Source organism: Micropterus salmoides, unplaced genomic scaffold (genome assembly GCF_014851395.1).
Source record: "Micropterus salmoides isolate LMB-PRFRI ecotype aquatic unplaced genomic scaffold, ASM1485139v1 Ms_hic_scaffold_15, whole genome shotgun sequence".
Classification (NCBI taxonomy): Eukaryota; Metazoa; Chordata; class Actinopteri; order Centrarchiformes; family Centrarchidae; genus Micropterus; species Micropterus salmoides.
Window position 1 is genome coordinate 18,653,292 of NW_024040596.1, and position 21,984 is coordinate 18,675,275.

Here is a 21,984-nt window from a genome sequence, read left to right on the forward strand (position 1 = left end):
TGCCATTATTCAGGCATCTTTAAGGCCCTTGTGGCTAGCCTGGCAGTGGGGTACTTGGATGCATGTGTTGGATCATTGTCCTGTATAAAGGGCCTTTTTGAATGCTGAAGGCTTCTTCCTGTAAGAAAGTATCTACCAGAAACTGGCAGTAGGTTTGGGAGGTTTGGAATTTCAGTCCATCTTCAAACCAAATAGGTCCAACTATCTCATTCTTAATGATAGCAGCCCATAATAGTACCCCTGATGGACATCAGTGATCCAGCCACGAGCCCATTCAACTGGTCCATTAAGAGTTAAACCTTTCTTAAATCTGTGTTCTGGTATTTCTTTTCTCAATTTCAATCTTTAACTTGTGAGTTGTGTTTTCTTCTTTAACTGTGTTTTATTCAGTGGTGGCAGTGTTTTAGCCTTCCTCACCTTGGCCATGTCTCTGAGCACCTGGCACCTTGTAGTTGTGGTCACTCCAGATACATTTGCGCCTTTTCTGACTATTCACTACAAAAGGTTTGATTGTCCGGTGGTCTCTCCTCAAAAGTTTAGTTATTTCAAGAGTGTTGCATCCGTGTGACAATTTTTGACTTTGCAGTGTCAGTTAAATCTCTTTTTTACCTGAAGTAATGAATCTGCCTAATAATCATGCACACCTTGATATAAGGTGTGATTCATTTCGCCACACCCTCCCTCATTACACAAATACATATCACCTGAAAATAATTAACTCCAATAAGAATTCAAGTTTATATGGTTTAGAGTTGGAAAATTTGCATAGAAATGATTATTCATTCAGAATACTGACTACTGCCTTGTGCATGCAGTCTACATTGTGAAGGAGATTCTGAACCACGCAACGTCACCGCAGGGTCCTAGCACCAGCCCATTTTATGTGTCTCATGATTCTAAGGTGGATTTGTTGTGTTTTTGCATCATAAATCAGTCAGTGATGATCAAATAGATTATTTAGAGTAGCTGCAGTACTTGTTGGACTTGTTACTTGTAAGTCGCTTTGGATTTAAGCGTCTGCCAAATAAGTAAATGTAAATGTAAAATGTAGGACCAGTGATTCTTGAAATAGTCATGACCTTGGCACTGCCAGATCTTTTCAAAGCCAACCCAATGACCCATCTGCTGTTATAGCTAACTCCCTGGAGCTCTTGGTCTTTCTTATTTTCTCCTTTAGTGGCACGATGCTACCAACTTGCCAGCTATCCATTATAACTCAAGAAAACGGGTAAGGAACCCCCCTTTCAAATACTCCATAATACCATCTGGCATTCAAGGAATGTGGAGAGAATAAATCTTCTATCTCTTGAGAAGAAAAAACATGCCTCACGGACACTAGACAGACAAAGCTGTAGCATAAAAAATAAAATGTTTGAAACTTCTTTTTACTGTTACTTAGAGCTTCAAATATCTTGTGCAGATAAAAAAAGATTTTTTTAGAAAATTACATTACAGTATCTAAAGGACAATCACAGGCTTATTGCTGGGCAGGTCACCAGACTATCACAGCCAAAAAGCATTTACACCTACATAGGCATTTTAGAGGTGCCAGTTCAACTAACCTACATGTCTTTATCATGAGGGGGGAAACCAGAGCATCAAAAGGAAACTCGTGGTGATTTGTACTTTACATACAGCTCACTAACAAGACGGTTTGTGGATCTGTGTAGGAATTTCAAATTTGCAAGGGTAATAAACCTGTGTGTGTGTGTGTGTGTGTGTACGCAGATATCAGATAATCAGACATGGTAGTATCCCATTGTTATGAACTTTTACCTGACAAATCATATTAGATTTCCCTTCTGCAAAGATGGACCTTTCTAAAAACCAATTGCTGTTTTTTTAAAACAGCTGAACAATTACAGAATGCTTACATTCAGTATCAAAACAGGAAACAGGAAACAGGAAACAGCAGCAGTGCGGATGGATGGGTCTACAAAGCAATTGATTTTGATGCTTGAGACTGGAGATTATGGCCAGAGTTATTTAATAGGTTCTCAAAGGCTTTGATTCTGACACTATCCTCTGGCCAGTTTTTACTTTGGCTCCATTGAAAAGTAAAGAAAAAGCCTCGGACCGACAAGAAGGGATGTGTGCAGTGTGTCCTCACTTTGTATTGCTGTTGCCATTCTCCTTGGCCAAGTTTCAATTAATATCTCTGCTTATGACATCCAGAGTTATTTGAAACCTTCTTTATTGCTAAAGTTGACTGTAGCTCACGAAAATGTCCTTCACAACTTTTAAAACTTGTTGTCCACAATCCCCATCAAGCAATGAAAGAATGAACACGGTGAGCATGGTGTTTAAGAGATGCTTGCAGACCTGTAAATGCTTTGCCAATTATTTTTACATGTTTGAGCAATATTAAAAAAGGCCTTGATTCTGGGAAGATTTTACTTTTCCTCCACTGAAAAGCATAAAAAAAACTTTAGACCTCAACTTGTATCCATATTACAGTTTGATTTTCTTGATTACAGCCTTACAGAACAGCTAGCGAGACTTTGGGCTCAGTTCTGAAGTCCACCCTAATGCAATGTTCATGTTATATTGGAGTTATTGTAATTATGAGTTTTCTGACTTATAAACAGCGTTCATGTCAACTTCCATGTCAATATCACGACATTAGGACCTAAAAATACAAAAATGCTTGAACACAAAACAAATATGCATATGTATGTGAACGCAGTCTAAGCCCTAAGCAATGAGCCCACACTAACTTGAACTGACTGATATTTCAGTATGGACCAAAGTGGTGGACTGACTGTGCCATCCCTAAAGCCTGAAAATGACTGTTTGGCCTGTCTGTCTCTCTTGAGGCCATGGATGATATAATTACAATACAATTTAGCAGCACATACATAAACTACATATTACAGTGTCTCATCTTGTCTTAATCCAGGCTATTAGGTTTTTTTACTTGACACAGTTTTTGGATGTTATCAGGTTATTTTTGGTGGTGAATGCATTTCTTCTCTTGTACAAAGAGCTGTGTCTTAAAGGCGGCACATGCTGGTTTCTGGCATTCTGGTTTGCGAAAGGTCAATAGACAGAAAAAGTGATTTACAGAAAAGATGAGAGGTGACACTGATCTGAGCTTTCTATGTCTTCACTGCTCTCTGCAATATGAATGTCATCCTCTGCGAGCCTAAAAAATTGTCCAAGGCAAACTGATCAATCATTATATTATATATGATGTGTGAGTTTAGGCTCAGGCAGTGCCATTTAGAAGCAGCTCATCTGCTATCTCATCTGAAGAAGAGACAACAGGGTGATGAAATGAATATTCTAAGTCAGGCATTAATATGGTTGTTTGCAGATTAACCAAAGCACCCAGCCATCTTCCTACACATTAAAGCACAGTCATGCATCAATGGCCATATGAAACCGATGATGTAATGTTCTTTTAGCACAGCCTGCACTGCTGGGGAGAAAAAGATGTACTATATGATGTGAGTGTGATGGTGTGTGGGAACAACACAAGTAAGAACAACTACAATAACAACAATAAATTTAACATACTGTTTATGCTTCATTGAGCGCTATTATGAAAGACGATGCAGGACTACTTGTGAATGTTTTTGTTTGAAATGTCCAAATGTAAACACAAACTGTAAAGCAGGCCCTGAGCAATTAAGTGTCACTCTCGGCTTGCACCTGCTTGAGTCTTTGTCACATAACACTAAGGTTATGAGATGGATATTCTTTATATTCTTATTCCGTTAATCCAGGCCAAGATTTATATCTCCTCAGTGAGCTATGTTGAGAAGTACAGTAGTGTATTTGTAAAATCTCCTCAAAAATTGTCTCCTCAATGTGCAGCATATTCTCATCATCATACAGATTTTACTTTGCTAAATCCTGCATGAACAATATCCGTAAAACAAGCATGTATATGGCTTCTGGTGTCTGGTAACTGAATCACAGGCCAGCAGCACTCAATGAGATTACCTCTATCTGCAGCATTCGGTACTGAGTCAAGTCTTGTGTACAGGCAAAAACTGACATCGGCACAATATGGGAGCCCAGAGGGGAACAAAGTGTAAATAAACACCTGCTGCTTTCAAAAACACAGTATGAAATATGTTAGCCCTTTCTTCAATAAAATTGAAATTTATCTAAATCAAAATTCCATTTTTTTTCATTGTTGACGCATAACTTCGGCTTTGTACAGAAGCCCAGAGAGGAACAAAGTCTAAATGAACACTTGCTGCAGTATGAAATATATTATCCCTTTCTTCAATAAAATGGAAATTCCACTAAATCAAAAGTCTTTTTTTTTTTTTATCATTGAGGCATAACAAAGCACAGCACGTGAAGCAAAACAAAACATGTATATATTTAGACCTGACCAGTATGAATTAGCTTGAAAATGCAAAAGATACATACGGTATTTCTTAGAATGCAATGGTAAAATGATGTTTAGGCTGATACAGTTTGTTCATGGTTATGTTGCAAAACTCTACCAGTTAGTTACCAATCCTCACAGCTGTCTGGACTCACAGCGCAAGCCATGCAGTTGATTACTATCAGGGTGTACGCCGGTGTGGCAGCAGCTGGAAGCTGATATCAGTAATACATTTGTATTTCACTGTGTGAGAAAATTAATGTGTGGCTTGACAGCATGTGAAAAATGTCAATTGCGTAAGTCTCACGAGACTTTTCACAATTTAATCTCGTCACACAATTCAATTCAATTTAAATCAGCTTTATCGGCATGAATGTATAACGACAATATTGCCAAAGCTACAAAAAACATACATTACATAAGAACAATTCATTTCATAAATTTCATTAATGCACACCCCTAATGCCTACAGATGAGTGCCCTCAGTCCCATCTCTTCTTTCAGCCCTCTCCAACGAGGTAAAGCTACACAGAGGTGTTTGACCTCAAGTTTTTTACTAATTTACTAATTCTTCCTCTGAATGTCTGGAGTTTCTTTTGTTTCTGGATACTTTATAGGTTTTTACAGCCATAGGCTCTGCCACTCCTATGTGCATTAAGTGAATCGTTTGGCAAAGGCTTGAATGTAACGGACGTTAATTTATATGTAAGACTCCCGCACTCAAGCTTTAAATAGTTTCCACCTGTGTGCAATTTAAACTCAATATAAATCCACCAACAGGTGAAGCTGAAGGCCTCAGTGTTCTGGAGATTTACAAAGCGGGGTTAAGTTCAAAATCCCAAGGTTTGAATACCTCACAGAGCACTATTAAATCCATCATTAGAAAATGGAAAGAATATTGCACAATAACAAAAGAGAAGGCTGTCAACCTAAACTGAAGGACAGGGCAAGAAGAGCATTAAGTAGATAAGCAACCATGAGGCCATTGGTAACAAGCTGGAAAGTCCACAGTCTGGGGGAAAATCTGTCAACTGGAACACAAACAATCAACATGCACTCCTCAACTTGGCCTTGGAAAATTGGTTAGACGAAAGCTGTTGCTGTGATAAAAGCAATAATATATCCAGTTTTGAGTTTGCCACAAGCCATATGGGAGATACAACAAACATCATAGAAGAAGGTTCTTTGGTCAGATGAGACCAAAATTGAACTTTTCAGCACTGGTGTTATGTGAGATTGAAACCCAACACTGTAAAGTGAAACGGTGGTGGTGGTGGCAGCATGGGGATGTTTTTCATCAGCAAGTACTGGGAAACTGTACTGTAACTGTAACAGATAGATGGAGCCAAACACAGGGCAAGAAGAAAACATGTTTCAGACTCCAAGTGGAGCGATGAATATTTATTTAAGGTACTGCTTATCAGTCTTTGCCCTCATAGGTGATACTTTTTAGTTAGATACTTTTTCTGGGATTTATTGACAATAAGAAAGATAAAGAATATCCCCAGCTTTATCCTTCAAGTTTGGCAGATGTATCTTGGGTAAAATTCCCTGACTATTCTGTTACCATAAGAGTGGTCTTTGCCCCAAAAGAGAGTTATATCTATAGATCATTCTAAACACCCACTGGCCTTTTTGGTCTTCAGAGATAAGATTAACACTTACCGAAAGCAAAGAAACACATCTACGACAATCAATGAGTTGCTTCTTCTTATCATTTACTTCTAGATGTTAAATGTTATGAGACTATGGAGGACCGAAACTGCCAAATTCAAAATAAATAAATGACTTAATAAATACATTAATATGCTACTAAATGCAACAAAATAATAATATATTTATAATATAATAATATATAAAATGTAGGAATTAATTAATTTATAAAATGTGGCATAAATTGAGATTTCTGTTTGAATTTATTTCTGTATCCTGTTTATTTTTCCTTATTTTCCTACCATTCTGTTTTCCCCTGTGTTTTGCCTACCTCTCTGTGTCTCCACCTCTCCCCTTGCGTGTGCTCTCCCTCTCTCTCTGCCCCTGAGCCCAGCTGACAGTCCACACCCGCACCTCATCAGCCACCTCCTCTGCCCGCCACACATGCCAGCAATCAACTCCATCTCTGCCAGTATATCAACATTGGTTCTTCACACAATCTCTGCTTGATCGTCGTTGCTCCTGACCTGGTGCCACTGTGTTACTCAACCTTCTTAAAATCCTGCAAAATCTCTGTTTCCCCGTTTTCTGTTTCCCTGTGATTAACCTGTCTGTCTGTCTGCCTTTTCCCCAGGTTCACTCACCTCCATCCACCGTCATATCAGCTGGGCTCGCCAACTTGCCCTCTCCCCTCAGGCTTCTTCCACGGTATCCTCTCGACTCCCCTCTCGCTCCTCGCCAGTCTGCCTGCCACCACACTCCTTCTCCCATCCCTCCGGTCAGTTCTCCTGGGCCTCCTCTCCTCCTTGGTCCTCTGTTTCCCTCGTCTCCCTCGCCTCAGCCTCCTCTGCCCCACCTGCTCCTTGGTCCTCCGTGCCCCCGTTCCCCGACGTCCACCTCTCCTTCATCTCCACTGCCTCAGCCCCTTGTCCCTTAATAAAACCTGTTTAATCCTGAGTGTTGCGTTTGGGTCCCTTCTGTCCTAACTCACAACAATTTCCCGTATTTATTTAATTTAAAACTCATATAATTTATAATTTTTTTCATTGTATGAATTATTTTTTTGTATTATTTCTGTATTATTTTCCCTTTGCCTTTTTTAATTCCACTTATTTATTTATTTATTTTTACATTTCTTTATGCATTTCTTCTTCATTATGCAAATGAGGGGGCTGTTATTAAAAGTGTGTCATAGATTGACTTTTACATGCCTTGCTCCCACACAAGCGGCCAGGTTCACGTCACAATACAAATGGTTATATCCAGAGAGATCACTAGATTGAGACGCTTAACTAATCTAGCTAAAAATAATAGTCAGTCAGAACTATTTACTTTTTTGTGTGGAAGTAAATAGAGACCTGTGCGCTTGATGCGGGACTGACAGCTTACACAGATACAGAAGTTAACCCTTTTGTTCTCAGTAATTTGAAGGAAGTGGCACATGGCCTGAACAAGTCCCTATACCTCATAAATAATGCTGGGAGAGCTGGGCGACCTCCTCATATGCTGCCTGCAGAAGCCCTGGAAAGTTTTTTGCTTGCATGTTTGTGTTTCTGTCACAAGGCAAAGCCTTCTGGGGTTGATGAGAGAACAATTCACCGTTGGATGGAAGAGATGGCATACGGTGACATCACTACCAGTTTGCCAGATCAGGATTGTGCTACAGACACTAGATTTAAAAATTCCAGTATATTGCGAGTCATTTGGCAAGGGCTTGAATGTAACAGACATTCATTATTATGTTTTAATTAAGAATGCAATGCAGTTTTTTTTGTTTTTACAGTCTTACACAGTAATAGCTGGATCAACTTCGCCCAGATCTTTTGGCTTAAATTACCCCATCCCTGAAATTTTAACAAACTTGTGTCATCCGGCCGTTTAGAGGTAATGTCATGCTAACAGTAAATCCAAACTGTAACTTCCTAAAGCACTAACACATGAGTGAGATTTGTTCAAACTTGTTTAGAATTGTTTAAACACAAGAATCATGACTCCTTGAACATAACAAATTCACTTTTAATGGCAAATTCTTTTACCTTAAATGTGCCTCTTTCCATCACAGGGTCAGTAAAATGGATAACTCTTCAAAAATATGTGGTCACATGACCAATTTAGTCTACGGGTGCTGATAAACAAGGAGTGGCTCAACTTCCCCACAGACTCAGATCACCCCACTCTCCCCTACATGTGATCTGTTGTGAATGGAGTGAAGGTGGAAATTGGTCTGGTCTGAAGTATTATCCCAATCCAATCCTGTACAAATGTATGTGGGCTAAAAGGGTGCTATATTGCTAAACACTTCCCAACACTTCCAATGTTGTACAGCACATCGTTAAATACAAACGTTGGTAAAATATGCAGTGCACTACGAAGCAATGACAGAAATGTTTAAACAATCTCTGATATCTGTAGATAAATGTTCACCAATCATAACAACATAGCTATTGGCTTACGTTTTGACGGATCATATATTTCAATGTAGCACCACTTGCTATAATTTTCAGTTATTACAGGCAAATACATCCTGTAACTTACCATAACAGCAACATACCCAGACCTCTATGCCATCTGACTTGTTCTTTCACCAGCCACAAAATGTCACAGACAAACTGTACAGAGCAAAAAACTTTCCAGGGCTTCCGCAGGCAGCATATGAGGATGGCAGCCCAACATATTATGTGATATTCGGGCATGTTCAGGCGATGAGCCACTTTCTCCAAATTACTGAATGCAAAAGGGTCAGCTTCTGTGTCCATGTACGCCACTAACTGAAACACACCCATTAACGAAATGCATAAAGAAATGTAAAGTTTCGGGTAGTTTTGGTCCTCCAAAGATTTAGGCATGGAAGTCAATGCATCAAATTTCTGTTACCATTATTACCACACCACCTCCTGGATAGATTGAACAACTTATAACACCACTGAAAAGCCTTGACTTCATAGAAGTATGTGGATGTCGGCGCCCATGTTTGACACATCGTGCTCAAGGGGGTTAATCCATGCGAAGTAAAGGATTTTTACCCACAACCTTCATGTTGTTGCAGTAAAGCAAAACATCTCATGAGGCATGTGAGAGGTCATAAACAGTGCAATGCAGAAATATACAAATCTGACAGCAATCCCTTGTTTTGCATTTGGCTGGAAAATGTCAGAATACAAAATTCAGCTAGACTAGACAGCTAGATCAGCAAGGCCCATAATACTGCAGATATATCGACATATATTTGGCCTTTAAGTTACAAGAAAATGCAGTATAGAAATGCCAAAGGTAATACTGTTCAGTCATTTAACAATATTCCTTCACCTTCAACATTTCATCATGGTACAACCTCCTTACCACCAAACATAAACCAAAACTCTCCCACATAATAACTCACTGCAATAAGATAATCGGCTCTACAAACCCCCTTATCTGAACTGTACAACCGCTCTGTTATCAGGAAAGCCACCATGATCACAGAGGACCCCTCCCACTCCCTCCACCACTCTTTCCAGTTACTACCATCAGACAAATTCATTCCCTCTGCAATAATCACTCAGAACAACAAAAAATAGTCATGGTACAGAGGCTGTTTCTGTATGTTTTAAATGTGGGTTTAAATGTGTATTATTAATGAGGCTTGTTAAAGGAGAATTGTCAAAACAGTGACACCATTACAATGTTTGTCCACCAGAGAGCACTGACAAGATGTTTACAAGTTAGTTTTAACTGTAAAATGTCCCACTTAGTTCATCCCAGTGATCCATTTCACTTGTGTTTATATGGTGTGTGTATGTCCATGACAGTTCAGCAGTCATTTTAAATGTACCAGCAACAACAATCTTTAATGTATTAGCTTGAATACTGGTACTCTCTCCATTAAAAGGAAACTTACCAAAGCAGGAGTTGATAAAGCCGTACCAGCTGCAGCCGCTGCGCCCCAGCAGCCACTTGCCTCGAACACTGGAGGCGAAACTCAGAGGGGTGCCGAACAAACACACCATCATGTCACTGACACTAATGTTCAGCAACAGCATGTTCACTGGTGTTCGCAGCTTCTTGAACTTGCAAAACAGAAGCAGGACAATGAAGTTGTTCAGGAAGCCAAAAGTCATGATGAAGCCCAGCACCACGGACAGCACTACGAAGCCCGTCGGGGAGAGCTTCGCCATGCCCGCCGCCGTGTCCACTAGCTCCTGGCCATCGCTTAGGTTGAAGCTGTAATTCAGACCCACCTGACCAGAAAACATTCTGCTGTCCATTCATCGGAGCTTGTCCTCACTCTGGAGCCGTTTTGATAGTTAGGGTTGGTCAATTTGCTCACCAGGAAAGTTTATGAGAGGCGTCCTTCTCAAGTCTTTCTCCATGCTGTTTTTGTTTCATTTGGCACATAAGACCTGCGCGCTTGATGCGATTTTCTACACGCACATTACATGGAGCCGCCAACTCATTCCTAGAAAACTGACACTGACACAAAGGCTAGAAAATATATTTTAACCATAATGTGCCACCTGTTACCGTAACGCATCGCGTGTCTTCTTCGTATTCAGAACATTCCACTGTGCGCACCAACTTCTATTGACGCCTTAATAGTTTGGTAACGCTATCACGATTAATCACAGTTTACACAAGACTCAGCCCTTTTCTTAATTCTTCTTTTATGTTTGTGAAAGTCTGTCATCTCCAAATCACCACTTTTGGATGAATGTAATCCGCGCTCACAGTGAAGACTCCTCCAGGATGAACAGAGCCGCGTAAAGAGCGCTCAGCTTCGCTAACCAGCATCTTTTAAAGGCGACTCTTACGTCACAAGGCCCGTGTGTGTGTGTGTGTGTGTGTGTGTGTGTGTGTGTGTGTGTGTGTGGCTCTGTGTGTGAGCTCTTTTATTGTCCCTTTATTCAATTTTTATATATTTATGTATTCAGATCTGATACTTAAAAGTACCAATTCAGCGCTGTAAAAATGCTCTGCTACAAGTAAAAGTCCTGCATTGAAAATGTTATTTACCCAGAGTCGTAAGTGACTCCTACTAAATGTTTGTTTTGTCTTAACAATAGTCCAAACCTCAAAATCTTTACAAATAAATTAACATAATTAAAATAATTAAAGGAAACGGAGCAAATCATCTTATTTGTGAAGCTGGAACAATTTTAAATGAACAATGACTGAAACGATTATCAAAATAGTTGCCAACTGATTTTTGATTAATCAACTAATCATTTCAGCTAAAATTTGTGTGTAAAAATCTTAATTTGTAAAGTAACTACAAATTAAAGCTGTCAAATAATGTAATAGTGAAGTAAAAAGTACAATATCTACCTCTAAATGGAGTAAAAGTAAATGTGTAGTGCTTGAATGAATGTACTTAGTTAGATTCCACGACTGGGTATATGTCTTTTTCAGAAATAGCTACAGTCACCTTTATTGTTTGTGTGTTTTTGGCTATGGAAGCTGAAGAAGAACAACAATATTTGAAATAGTAACTAAAAGAGAGAAGTTAAAATAACATGATCAAGAACACAAACTGCATGCTTCGTTTCACAAATGTTTCTCATTTAAGTCATTCTTTGCCAAAACTTGCAGTTTTTGTACACAAAAGACAACAGAGCTCTCGACGGCAAGAACAAAGCAAGCTTCTTCATATTTTGGATTTGACTGATGTGCTAGATGACCATCACCAGTTTCTCTTTTATTTCCTGACAACTGAACTTGTCACACAAGTCCTGGTGGAATTAATAAAATTAATGGTGGTTTTCTTTCTCCACTTCATAATGTTTTAAGTGACTGAAGTTAAAATGTCTGTTGCAGAAAGGGTCTGTTCAGCTTTAATTTCACTACTAACCTGAAACATATAAAGTATATAGTATATACTCTATATTGCGAATGTATGTTTGTTTGTCTAACTGTTTAAGCTTTTTGTTTCTCACTCAATATCTGTCTATTGCTTTCAACAGTATTTACTCATATTGTTCTCTTTATTTGTTTTTGCAGTAGGTATACTAATAGCTACCGAAGACTTATATGTTTAAATATACTTTAAACGTGATTTACCTAATACATAAGATCTTGTCAGTGCAATGTAGCCAACAGACATACAGTGCACACACTGCAGACTTGGGTTACAAAAACACGAGGAACTGTCTTGGGTTGAGCACGTTGCTAGAATTAATGATGAGAAGATGAAAAACTAAGCCCAGTTTGACATGCATGAGTTTACGTATCCTGCGATGGCAGGACCTGTCCAGGGTGTACCCCGCCTTTTGCCCGATGTCAGCTGGGATTGGCTCCAGCCCCCCGCGACCCTGTACACAGGATAAGCGGTTGACGATGGATGCATGGATGGATGGAGTTTATATATCAAAAGCCAAAACATTACAGAGGGGCCTATAATACTCTGAGACATCTTAATAATTTTCTATTCAGTCTTACAATTAACTAATCTCTTTCTATGAGCATTACAGTTCTCATTTGAAACATGCAACTCTTTTATTAAGTTACTATGCAGTGTCATCTCCAGCTCCCAGTTTGATTATTGTGTCTATTTTCATGTCTGCAACCACTTCTTGTCTGTAGGAACTTACCATCTTATCTATTTTCAGGTCTTTGTCTGCCTTCCTGCCTGGTGTGATTACCTGTCCCTGCCCTAAAGTGCTCCACCTGTGCCTCGTTGTCTCCCAGGCCCTAGTTGGATACCCTCTTCCCCTTTGTTTCAGTGCCAATTCGTCTTTATCCCTTGTGCCAGCGGCCTAGTGATTTCTCAGTGTGTGTTCTCTAGTGTGTTTGACCTTAGCTCTCTGTTTTTTACTCCGACTTCTGCTCTGTGTACTACTGCTGAGACTTATAAACTGTTTATTTTGTGAACCACCTTGAGTCGTGCCTGGTGAGTCCATTATCACTGTGTGTTGCCACTGATATGCAGCACTACAACAAATTGAACAAGGTCCAACCAAAAGACAAACAACAGGTTACTTTCTCCAGGCATTCATTTTAGGAATGGGGCAATACTGTGGTATTTAATGTCTAGATAATATCTTGATAGTGACAATGAGCATATTATGGACATATGACAATTTTGTAATAATAACAACCTAATAAAAAGGCACATCTCGATAGGTGGCATAAATAGTCAGAACACCAGCACAACAGGAGTGAAACAAAGTTATCTCTACTAGTAGCAAGCTAACTGCAGCTAATGTTAACTAGCGAGCCAGCAATGTGTATTCGGCTAATCACCTCACCAACTTACCGTTACAGCTGCAGATGTACAAACCTGAAAAAACTCCTGTCCTGTGGTTCACTGGCTGATACTGATGCTGCAAATGAAGTTATTGAATTGAAGTTATATTAAAAACCTAAAAGATTCAGCGATTTTGAGAAAACATTCGGGGATGGAGCCCATAAACAACCCCCTGCTGAGTGCATATGTGAACCATCATAGCAAGCCGTGTCAGCATGCTAACATTTGCTAATTAGCATTAAACACAAAAGTTGACAGGAATGTCATTTTTTGGCAGATACGTGGTCATAAATGTTGACCTGGTGGTGGTGCAGGATGAAAAGTCAGGGGATCACCAAAGTTGCTACAATTCTTCCTGAGGGAACAATAAATATCTTTACAAAATGTCATTACTGGCTCAGGTTTACTAAGCAACATAATCTTCTACCTGGATTCACTTTATCAATCGGTGTGAATACATTTCCAACTGTTCATAAGTGGGTGATGTGAATTATAACCCTCTGCATTGATTCCTGCAGCTCTGGTATTCAGTTGCCAGTGACAGTAACCCAAGCGTTTAAAGATGCAGCAGGGCCACAGATTATGAGACAGAAGCTCTGTGTTGGCTTATAGTTGTCAGATGGTCCATTACTAAACACATGCCCTGCGAGATGGGTTGTTATGAGAGAAGGCCCTGGCTGCAGTCCAAGTGAAGGCTGGGTTCGATGTCTGACCCTAGGACTTCATGGGTTCTGGAAATCATCTCTGAGGGATTTTATCAGCAATGATATAATCACATCAAAACATGCCCCAAAAAACAGACACAAAGCAGATATGGTGTAATGCTTCCTAACAATTGCCTTTGATAAAAAAAAAAGGAAATTGTGTCCCTCTCCTTCGGACATTTGATTTGCATTTAACAGTTCTCTGCTGATAGAGGAATGCTTTTACGATTCACACAGTTTGTAAGGAACTTAACTTGCAATTACACAATCACAAAGATGTGAAACAAAATTGCTTCTGTTTATTAAAGTCAGATCTGGTGAATGTACAAATCCTTTTGATGTCAAATAAATAGTCTTTCTGGTTCTATTAAAAGAACATTTTCAAATAATCATGCTGTGATAATCTAACATTTGAGGCTTAGGCTTAAGTCTAATTTAGTTCAGTTGTGTCTGTCTTACAATAAATGCCATTTTGTGAGTACTTTTTATGTTCTTGAAAAAAAGAGTCAACTGGAAAGAGTTGTTTACTGAGATAATTGTGCTTTCTTCCAGTTCTGTGATTCAAAGTGGACAGCTGCTCGCCTGGAGAAAATTATTACTGAGCTGTGGCATTCAAGACATGAACAAGTGGATTACCCCCAGCTGAGTTCTAATATCAGTACTGTACCTTAAGTCTATCTTCCAGGAAATAAATTGAGCTGGTTGCACTGTGACTCTTCACTGCCCATATGTATCAGAATATCCTAGATGCATATAGCCTCTATGTGTGGACCTACTTACAACTGCGTGCACATATACCGTATACTTAACTCAGCTGTCAGGCAGGTGATTACAGCACAGTATGTAATGTCACTTAGTTGAGATCAGAATCAGAAATACTTTATTGATCCCCAAGGGGACTGTCTCTCCCTGCTCATTGGTTGTGAAAAAAATAGAGGCTGAGAAGAATTATGACAGTACTGAGGTGAAGCAACTGGGTGCTAGATTTACTGTGGTTCTTAATAAATGTATGTAAGGTTGTAACTTGAAATAATGTTTATGTTTAGATAGTGAAGAAAGATACCTTTATAATAAGGTGTCTGAATATTGCATTTGTTTGTTACATCCACAGGGTTGAGGGATTTATTTCTAGACAAGACCAGTGTTACTATTGTGCTGTTAACAGAATGACCCTTATTCTTACATCGTTGTTTCTCATCTGTTACATTTAAATGTGTAATGCTCTAGTTTCTGTCTCCGTCTCTGAGAGTTTGCTGTCACCTCAATACAATGGAGGTTAAAGGAATTTGTTTGTGGTGCTCACAGTACTGAAGAATTAGACTAAGAGTCTGCAGCAGTGCTAGAAGTACTTAGTCCACCGGCCAAGCCAGAATTTAGTACCACCTAAGGTGGTAAAATTTCTTTAAAACATGTATTAACATGTAACCATTTCAAATGAGTAGCTTTACTAATTTTTTGGGACCATCAGTTTTTTCCATTTTCATCCAACAGTATCTACACAGTAAGTTTGTTTAAAGTTTATTGTAAGAGGTAACCATATCTGCTAAATGTTGATTTTTTCAGGGCTATCCAGATCTGCCATCATTTGAAGTGTTATTACTTGTATACATTTTATATTAGCCTTCAAGGGGCATTATGTAGTTTTCAGCGGCCACTAGCGGTGCAGTTTTAAGATTGCAACCAGGCATGTGCTCGTACGCGTGCTCGCTTTAACTCATGAGCGAGCATAATCCGAAACACAACCACTTTCATACAGAAATCCTGCAATAAATGCAGAAACACCAGCATGCAGGCTGTAGCTTTTCACTCAGACATGTTCAGGCTCTGTTACTTCAACGTTCCCATCTCAGAGGCAGATCAACACCAGCTCTGTAACGTTACTTCATTCAGCGCAGCAAGTCGCATATCGGCACAGTGTGACAGCAGCTATAAACAGGCAGGGAGACAGCTTCACACAATATGCTGGAAATTCTGGTAAACCCCTATTGAATGTTACAGTAATAGTTTTATCAGGTGCAGGTTGAACTAATCCATGCTCGTTACATGATCACAGTACATTTACTGCATTTAGCCAACGTGCTACAGCGTTAGCTCGCCTGATGCTTTCAGTAACTATCTTTACTATCTGTGTATCTTTCACCGGAGGCTCAGCAATGTCAGCACAGCTAAATGTACTGGATGATAAGGACCCATGTCCACCAAAGCGTTTTTTACCAGCTGAAAACGGCACCTGCTGTTCTGAAAACGCCTAGCTGGGAGCGCTAGGGTGCGTTTTGGAGGGGCAGTGTTTTTTTTCGAGAGGCTGTGGTTGCTATGATACATAATTTCCGTGGAGGTGATGTGTTGCAAGTAGGGTAGCCTACTTAATTTTAGTGAATGTAAAAATGTCACCATAAAGTATGTAGGACTACTTGCTCTGGCCTTTGCTCTGCATGAAGAGAAGGCTGAAACATGAGAGCACAGACATGTACGCAGGTTCATGAGATTTTGCGGGCGAGGACACACCTTGGCGAGTAGGCACATCGCTTCGTTCAAAATCGGATGTGCTTGGTGCAGTGTTTGTCCCGCCCCTCCTGCACTGTGATTGAACGGCTGGGTAAAAAGTGACAGTGACGAGCGCAGTGGTTTTCCCAGTTGAAAATTTTTCAACTCTCGGCGACCGGAAAAAAATGCTCAGCGCACAGCGCGGAAAAGACGATCAGCGCCTCGTCACCCTCCTGGCGTTTTTACCAGCTAGTAAAAACGTGGCGCTCCCATTGGAATGAATTGAAAAAAGACGCTGGCGTCAGAAAAAAATGCTTTGGTGGACACAGGCCCCAACGAAACGGGTAGTGAGCTGGACTGAATATTATATATAACGACATTGTGTCACTCACACAGTCAGACCGCATTAAGTAACTTTACTATAGTGTTAGTGGATGGCTCTTCCTCTGTGTCGTATATGTGGGTCAGGTACAGAAGCGGTGTACCTGAGTATTGGTAAAAACACCTAAACTGAACGTTACGTACCGTAGCGTTACCTGGCTGCTCCTGGCTGCATCACTATAGGCTAACTTTAGTAAACAAATTGCTCCACATTTGCTTTTTACCGTTACATCCTTTCTTGAAAGCTAAATCAACAGTGGTACATAGGATAGTAATATGGGTCGCGTTAGCTGGTGAAGTAATATGGGCTCAAGCGGGAAGCTTCCGGTCTTGAAGCCGGTGCGGAAGTCCCTGAAACCTGCATTCTATTGAAAATCCAGCAGGGGGCAACTCTTCTGGTTGCAAAAAGAAGTCCGGGTCCATTAGAAATAATGGGAAAATGACCCTACTTCTCAGCTGAATAATTACCCCAGTAAACACTTTCCTGATGAGTTTATGGTCTCAGTCACTAGTTTCAGGTTTTCTGCAATATAAAATGATGTTCATTTAGTAAATTATGGTCCCATTTATTTTAAAATAGACCACAAAGCAGAGTATGTTTCAGGGTGGGATTGTCTATGATTGACAAGTCGTTACCATGGCAACCTGTCAATCAGGCTAGAGCCGACTCGTACCCATCGGCACTGTGTAAATTTAACCAGCACCATTGAAAAAGCTTATTAGGAGTCGGCTGTTCACTTTCTCTGGTGAGTACATTTAGTTTTAAGACTGTTGTTTGCTAGACAAAGTTATCAGCCCAGTTAAAATGACAGTTAACGTGAGTTGCAGTTGCACCTAGCTAAGCAAGCAATCTAGCTCCGCACACGGCTGTTAGCTCCGCTGTATCGTCTATCTGATGTTTAGACTCCAATGTTTTGTCATATTGGAATCTCTCACTTTCCATATGTTGTGCTCTAATCTGTGGAGCCAGTGAGTTCTTGTAAGACTCAACCTTGTAAGATTCCCAGAAAACACTGATATCTGCTAACCTGACGCCTGAACTGCTGTCTCTTAACTAATCAGTCTATTGTTGTCTTCCTGACAAGGACAAGTACATTTGAGAAATACCTAAAGCTATAATGTCAAACACTTATGGGATCAGTTAAATTACTCTAAGCTAGACCTGTCTTACCTTTCCCTGTTACATCAATTAAGACACCTACGAAATATTCTTAACATACTGTATATGAAATGCACTGCTCAAAAGAAATTATTGCTAGTGTCCTTGTCACTACTGGTAGCATGGGGTGATACCTGCAGCCCATTCAGGTTGCACAAGTAGTCAAGCTCAACCAGGATGGCACATCCATACATGCTGTCGCAAGAAGGTTTGCTGTGTCTCCCAGCCCAGCTGTCAAGAGCATGGAGGAGATATCAGGAGAGGGGCCATTACACAAGGAGAGCTGGAAAGGGCCGGAGAAGGGCATCAACCCAGCAGCCGGACCAGTATCTGCTCCTTTGTGCGAGGAGGAATAGGAGGAGCACTGCCACTGCCTCCAGCGGGCTACTAGTGTGTGTGCTTCTGACCAAACTGTCAGAAATAGACTCCATGAGGGTGGCATGAGGGCCCAACGTCCTCTAGTGGGATCAGTGCCCACAGCCTAGCACCGTGCAAATCGATTGTCATTCACAAGAGAACACCAGAACTGGCAAGTCTGCCATTGGTGCCCCGTTCTCTTCACAGACGAGAGCAGGTTCACACTGAGCACAAGTGACAGACATGAAAAAGTCTGGAAATACCGTGGTGAAATTTATGCTGCCTGCAACATCATCCAGCCTAACCGGTTTGGCGGTGGGTCAGTGATGGTCTGAAAAGGCATATCCTTGGAGGACAGATCTCGCCATGCTAGCCAACGGTACCCTGTTAGGTATCGGGATGAAATCCTCAGACCCGACAATGCCCGGCCTCATGAATGAGAGAGTGTGAAGGCAGTTCCTGGGTGATGAGGGCACTGATGCCATTGACCGTGCCCTCACGTTTTGCAGACCTGAATCCAATCGCGAGCCTCTGGGACGTTATGGATTGTGGATCCAACAAGCCAAGTAGCGCAACAGACTGTCCAGGAGCTCACTGATGCCCAGATAAGGAGTCTGGAAGGAGATCCCTCAGGACACCATCTGCCGTCTCATCAGAAACATGCCAAGATGTTGTCAGGAGTGCATGAGCTTTATGAAGACACAGTGGTGCTTGAAGCAGCTGTTTCTTTGTTATTGTGTATGGTGAAAAGTCTGGTACTTGCGTGTCATGTGACTAGCAATTTTGACTATTACTGCACAGTCTTGCAGCTATTCTCACCTATTCTATATTCATTATAAATTTGAAGAGAGTGGAATTAATTAAATGGCCTATTGTATTTACTTGCTTCCTCCAGGTGTGGTCTGTGGATTATAGCAATGTTTGAACATCACACCAATCTCACATACAGAAAATCTTAGGGCTTTATATTGTTTGTGTTGACCAAGTCACCAACTGGTGCATCCTCAATAAAGTGGGAGTTCAAGTGACAGGATGTTTACACAGTATGTTGCCTGTCTTTACATTTATTTATTTTTCATTGTGCTGTCCTACATCAGATATTACAAGTGAACAAGTAAACAGTGGAGGAGCATTGATGTGGTACCTGACAGTTCAGAAAAACTAGCTTCCCCTTCCAAAACTTCACATAACACTTACTAAAGTCAGATGATGAAGCAAAGAAGTCAGAAAATGTTGCTATATTTTCTACTTTGATTTGTTAGCAGAACCCATATAATAATTTTCAAGATGGCCATACTTCTTTATCATTCGTTATAGAGCTCATTATTTCCATGCAGTGCTGTTAAGAAGTTAACTCGGAAGCCTCAGAAGTCACCTTTGAATCTAATTATTGTATTATTTTATTGGCTCTTGATAAAAAGGACACCTCTGCTTTAGAGGGTAATTTAAAGTTAAACCCACAGTTTACCTGTAGTTTATTAGTGTAGCTCAGGATGTGGTCAGTCACTATAATAAACAGAGCGTAATCATCTGGAAGGCTGGGTGTCATCTGTTAAAAGCAAAACGTATCAGTATGGACCATATGAATAGTTCTGTGCAAATAAAATTGGTAACCTTCTCAGCCTTGTTTATCTTTCAGTCAGAGCTGGTGTGTGTAAGAAGTATGCCTGTTCAGAGGATATGTGTGGATAATTATTAAGGCACAAGATCAATCATAGATGTGAAGACGACTAGGATGTTACTTCTTGTGGCCAGTGTAAGACACACCTTTGCAATACCCATGCTGTCTAATCAGCTGCGAGGTGGATGGATTATCTCGGCAAATGAGACACAGATTTTGACAGATTTGTGAACAATATTTGAGAGAAATAGGCCTTTTGTGTATAAAGAAAAGTCTTAGATCTTTGAGTTCAGCTCTTGATGAATGGGGGCAAAAACAAAAGTGTTGCGTTCATAATTTTGTTCAGTGTATATTTCATTTGAGGTCCAATCCACTGTTGTCAAATGAAATATATAGAGCTATTAACAATTTTATGGAAACACTGATATCCATTTAAACAATTATTGAATTTAGAAAGACTAACATACACATTTTATAACGACCACTGTAAGTCAGTGGGAACCTAACACCACACAGGTGTTTGAAGTTGAAACACCTGTTGGGATTCGAACCTGTCTCTGATTCATAAGAACTGGTTGGGAAAGCAACACTCTAACTAAGTGAGCTATACAGGCTTTGCAGCAGGGGAGGAGTTTCCTTTTTAAGTTTTTTAAGTTTTCCAACTTATCCTGTGGGCCTAACCTCCTCGGGAGGTTAGAAATAGCATCAGTTGCCGGAGTTACTGATCTAGGGTTTATCTGATCTTGCTCTCTGAAAAAGAAAACCCAGGCGAGTTTCCCTCATCACAGGCCTTTAACACATAGGCGTGGCTAGACCCTTTTTTACTGGGGCACGTGCCCCTGTATCCATGTGCTGTGCCCCAGTAAAATTGTCAAGTCCCCATGGCGTCGTTTTTGGACGTGTAGGGCTCTGCGGTCAAGTTAGCAATAATGTATATGCAACGTCTGGTTAAACTTTCAAAATAAACTACTGGTTAATGTGAAGTGAAACACTAAGCGCAACTAGGTCTGTCTGTGTCTTAGTAGCTTGCCAGATTGTGACTGTATACTGTATTGTGACAATATTAGAGTGAAATACAACTATTTATCAAGATTGATAAACGCCGAGAGGCAACTTTTAAGTTCAATAAATATTCAATAAATGTTTGATCTCATTCATTTGAATCATGAACAAATTAGCACTTACTTTTTCTATTAAGATATTTATTTTATTGAGAAAAAAGGGACTCAAAAAAGATTTAACTTTATTTTACTCAAGCATATTTGTTAAAAACAGATTTTATCAAAATAGTTCTGAATGTTCTGCCTCAGATTTGTGAAGCGATCCACTGACCATGAACAAAAGTTTAAAACCACAATTAACCATCTGGTTTCTTCAACTTTCACTAACTATCAAAAATCAGCCTTTAAACTAGAAATAATGAAGTAATGATTTGACATTTATCCTGATCATTTTCGATATCAAATGATATGAATTTTTTTATCATAAAAACATTTTTTGTCCCAGCCCTAGTATAAATAGTATTTTAGCTTTAAAAATGTTAAAGGAGACAGGGGGAGCCATTTTGAATGGGCCTGATGCAGCTGATAACAATAATATCTAGCAATTATTGATATATATTGTTTACAGGGGCTATGCTTAAATTTGTCAGTAAAGTAGATCCTGGATAATAAGCCAGTAATAGCACAGTTTATCTAATTATTATTATTCCACGTGCCATGGTCATGATCACATAAAAGATTAGTTAGTACTTTAACACATCCTTAAGTTTTAAATGTCAAAGTTTTACAGTTTAGAAGCTAGTAAAGTTTAAACGTCAAGAGTCACTGTCTGGACGATTGAAACAGGTGTTTCATTTGTCCCGAAACGCAGCCATTCTACCTTATTTAGATACAGCGGGAGGGGAGCAGAGTCCACTAGGCTGCAGGCTGGACCACCAGGATGCTCACAGCCAAATAACAGGATCTTCACAGTAGACCAGGAAAACAGTCTGCATATGTACATAAAAAGGGCAGCCGATATCTGATCCAAATGTGCATTTAGTGCAGTTAGATTTTCTAG

The 21,984-nt window shown here is 40.0% G+C and overlaps 1 protein-coding gene across 1 annotated transcript in view; it reads right to left on the minus strand.

Moving 5' to 3' along the window:
• The window catches only part of tmtops2b (teleost multiple tissue opsin 2b), a 39,555-nt gene extending 29,313 nt beyond the window's left edge, over window positions 1-10,242 (minus strand). The window contains exon 1 of the mRNA XM_038720823.1: window positions 9,876-10,242. Within this exon, the coding sequence (XP_038576751.1) occupies window positions 9,876-10,242 (367 nt within the window). The remainder of the gene's footprint in view (window positions 1-9,875) is intronic.
• Window positions 10,243-21,984: the final 11,742 nt, after the last annotated feature.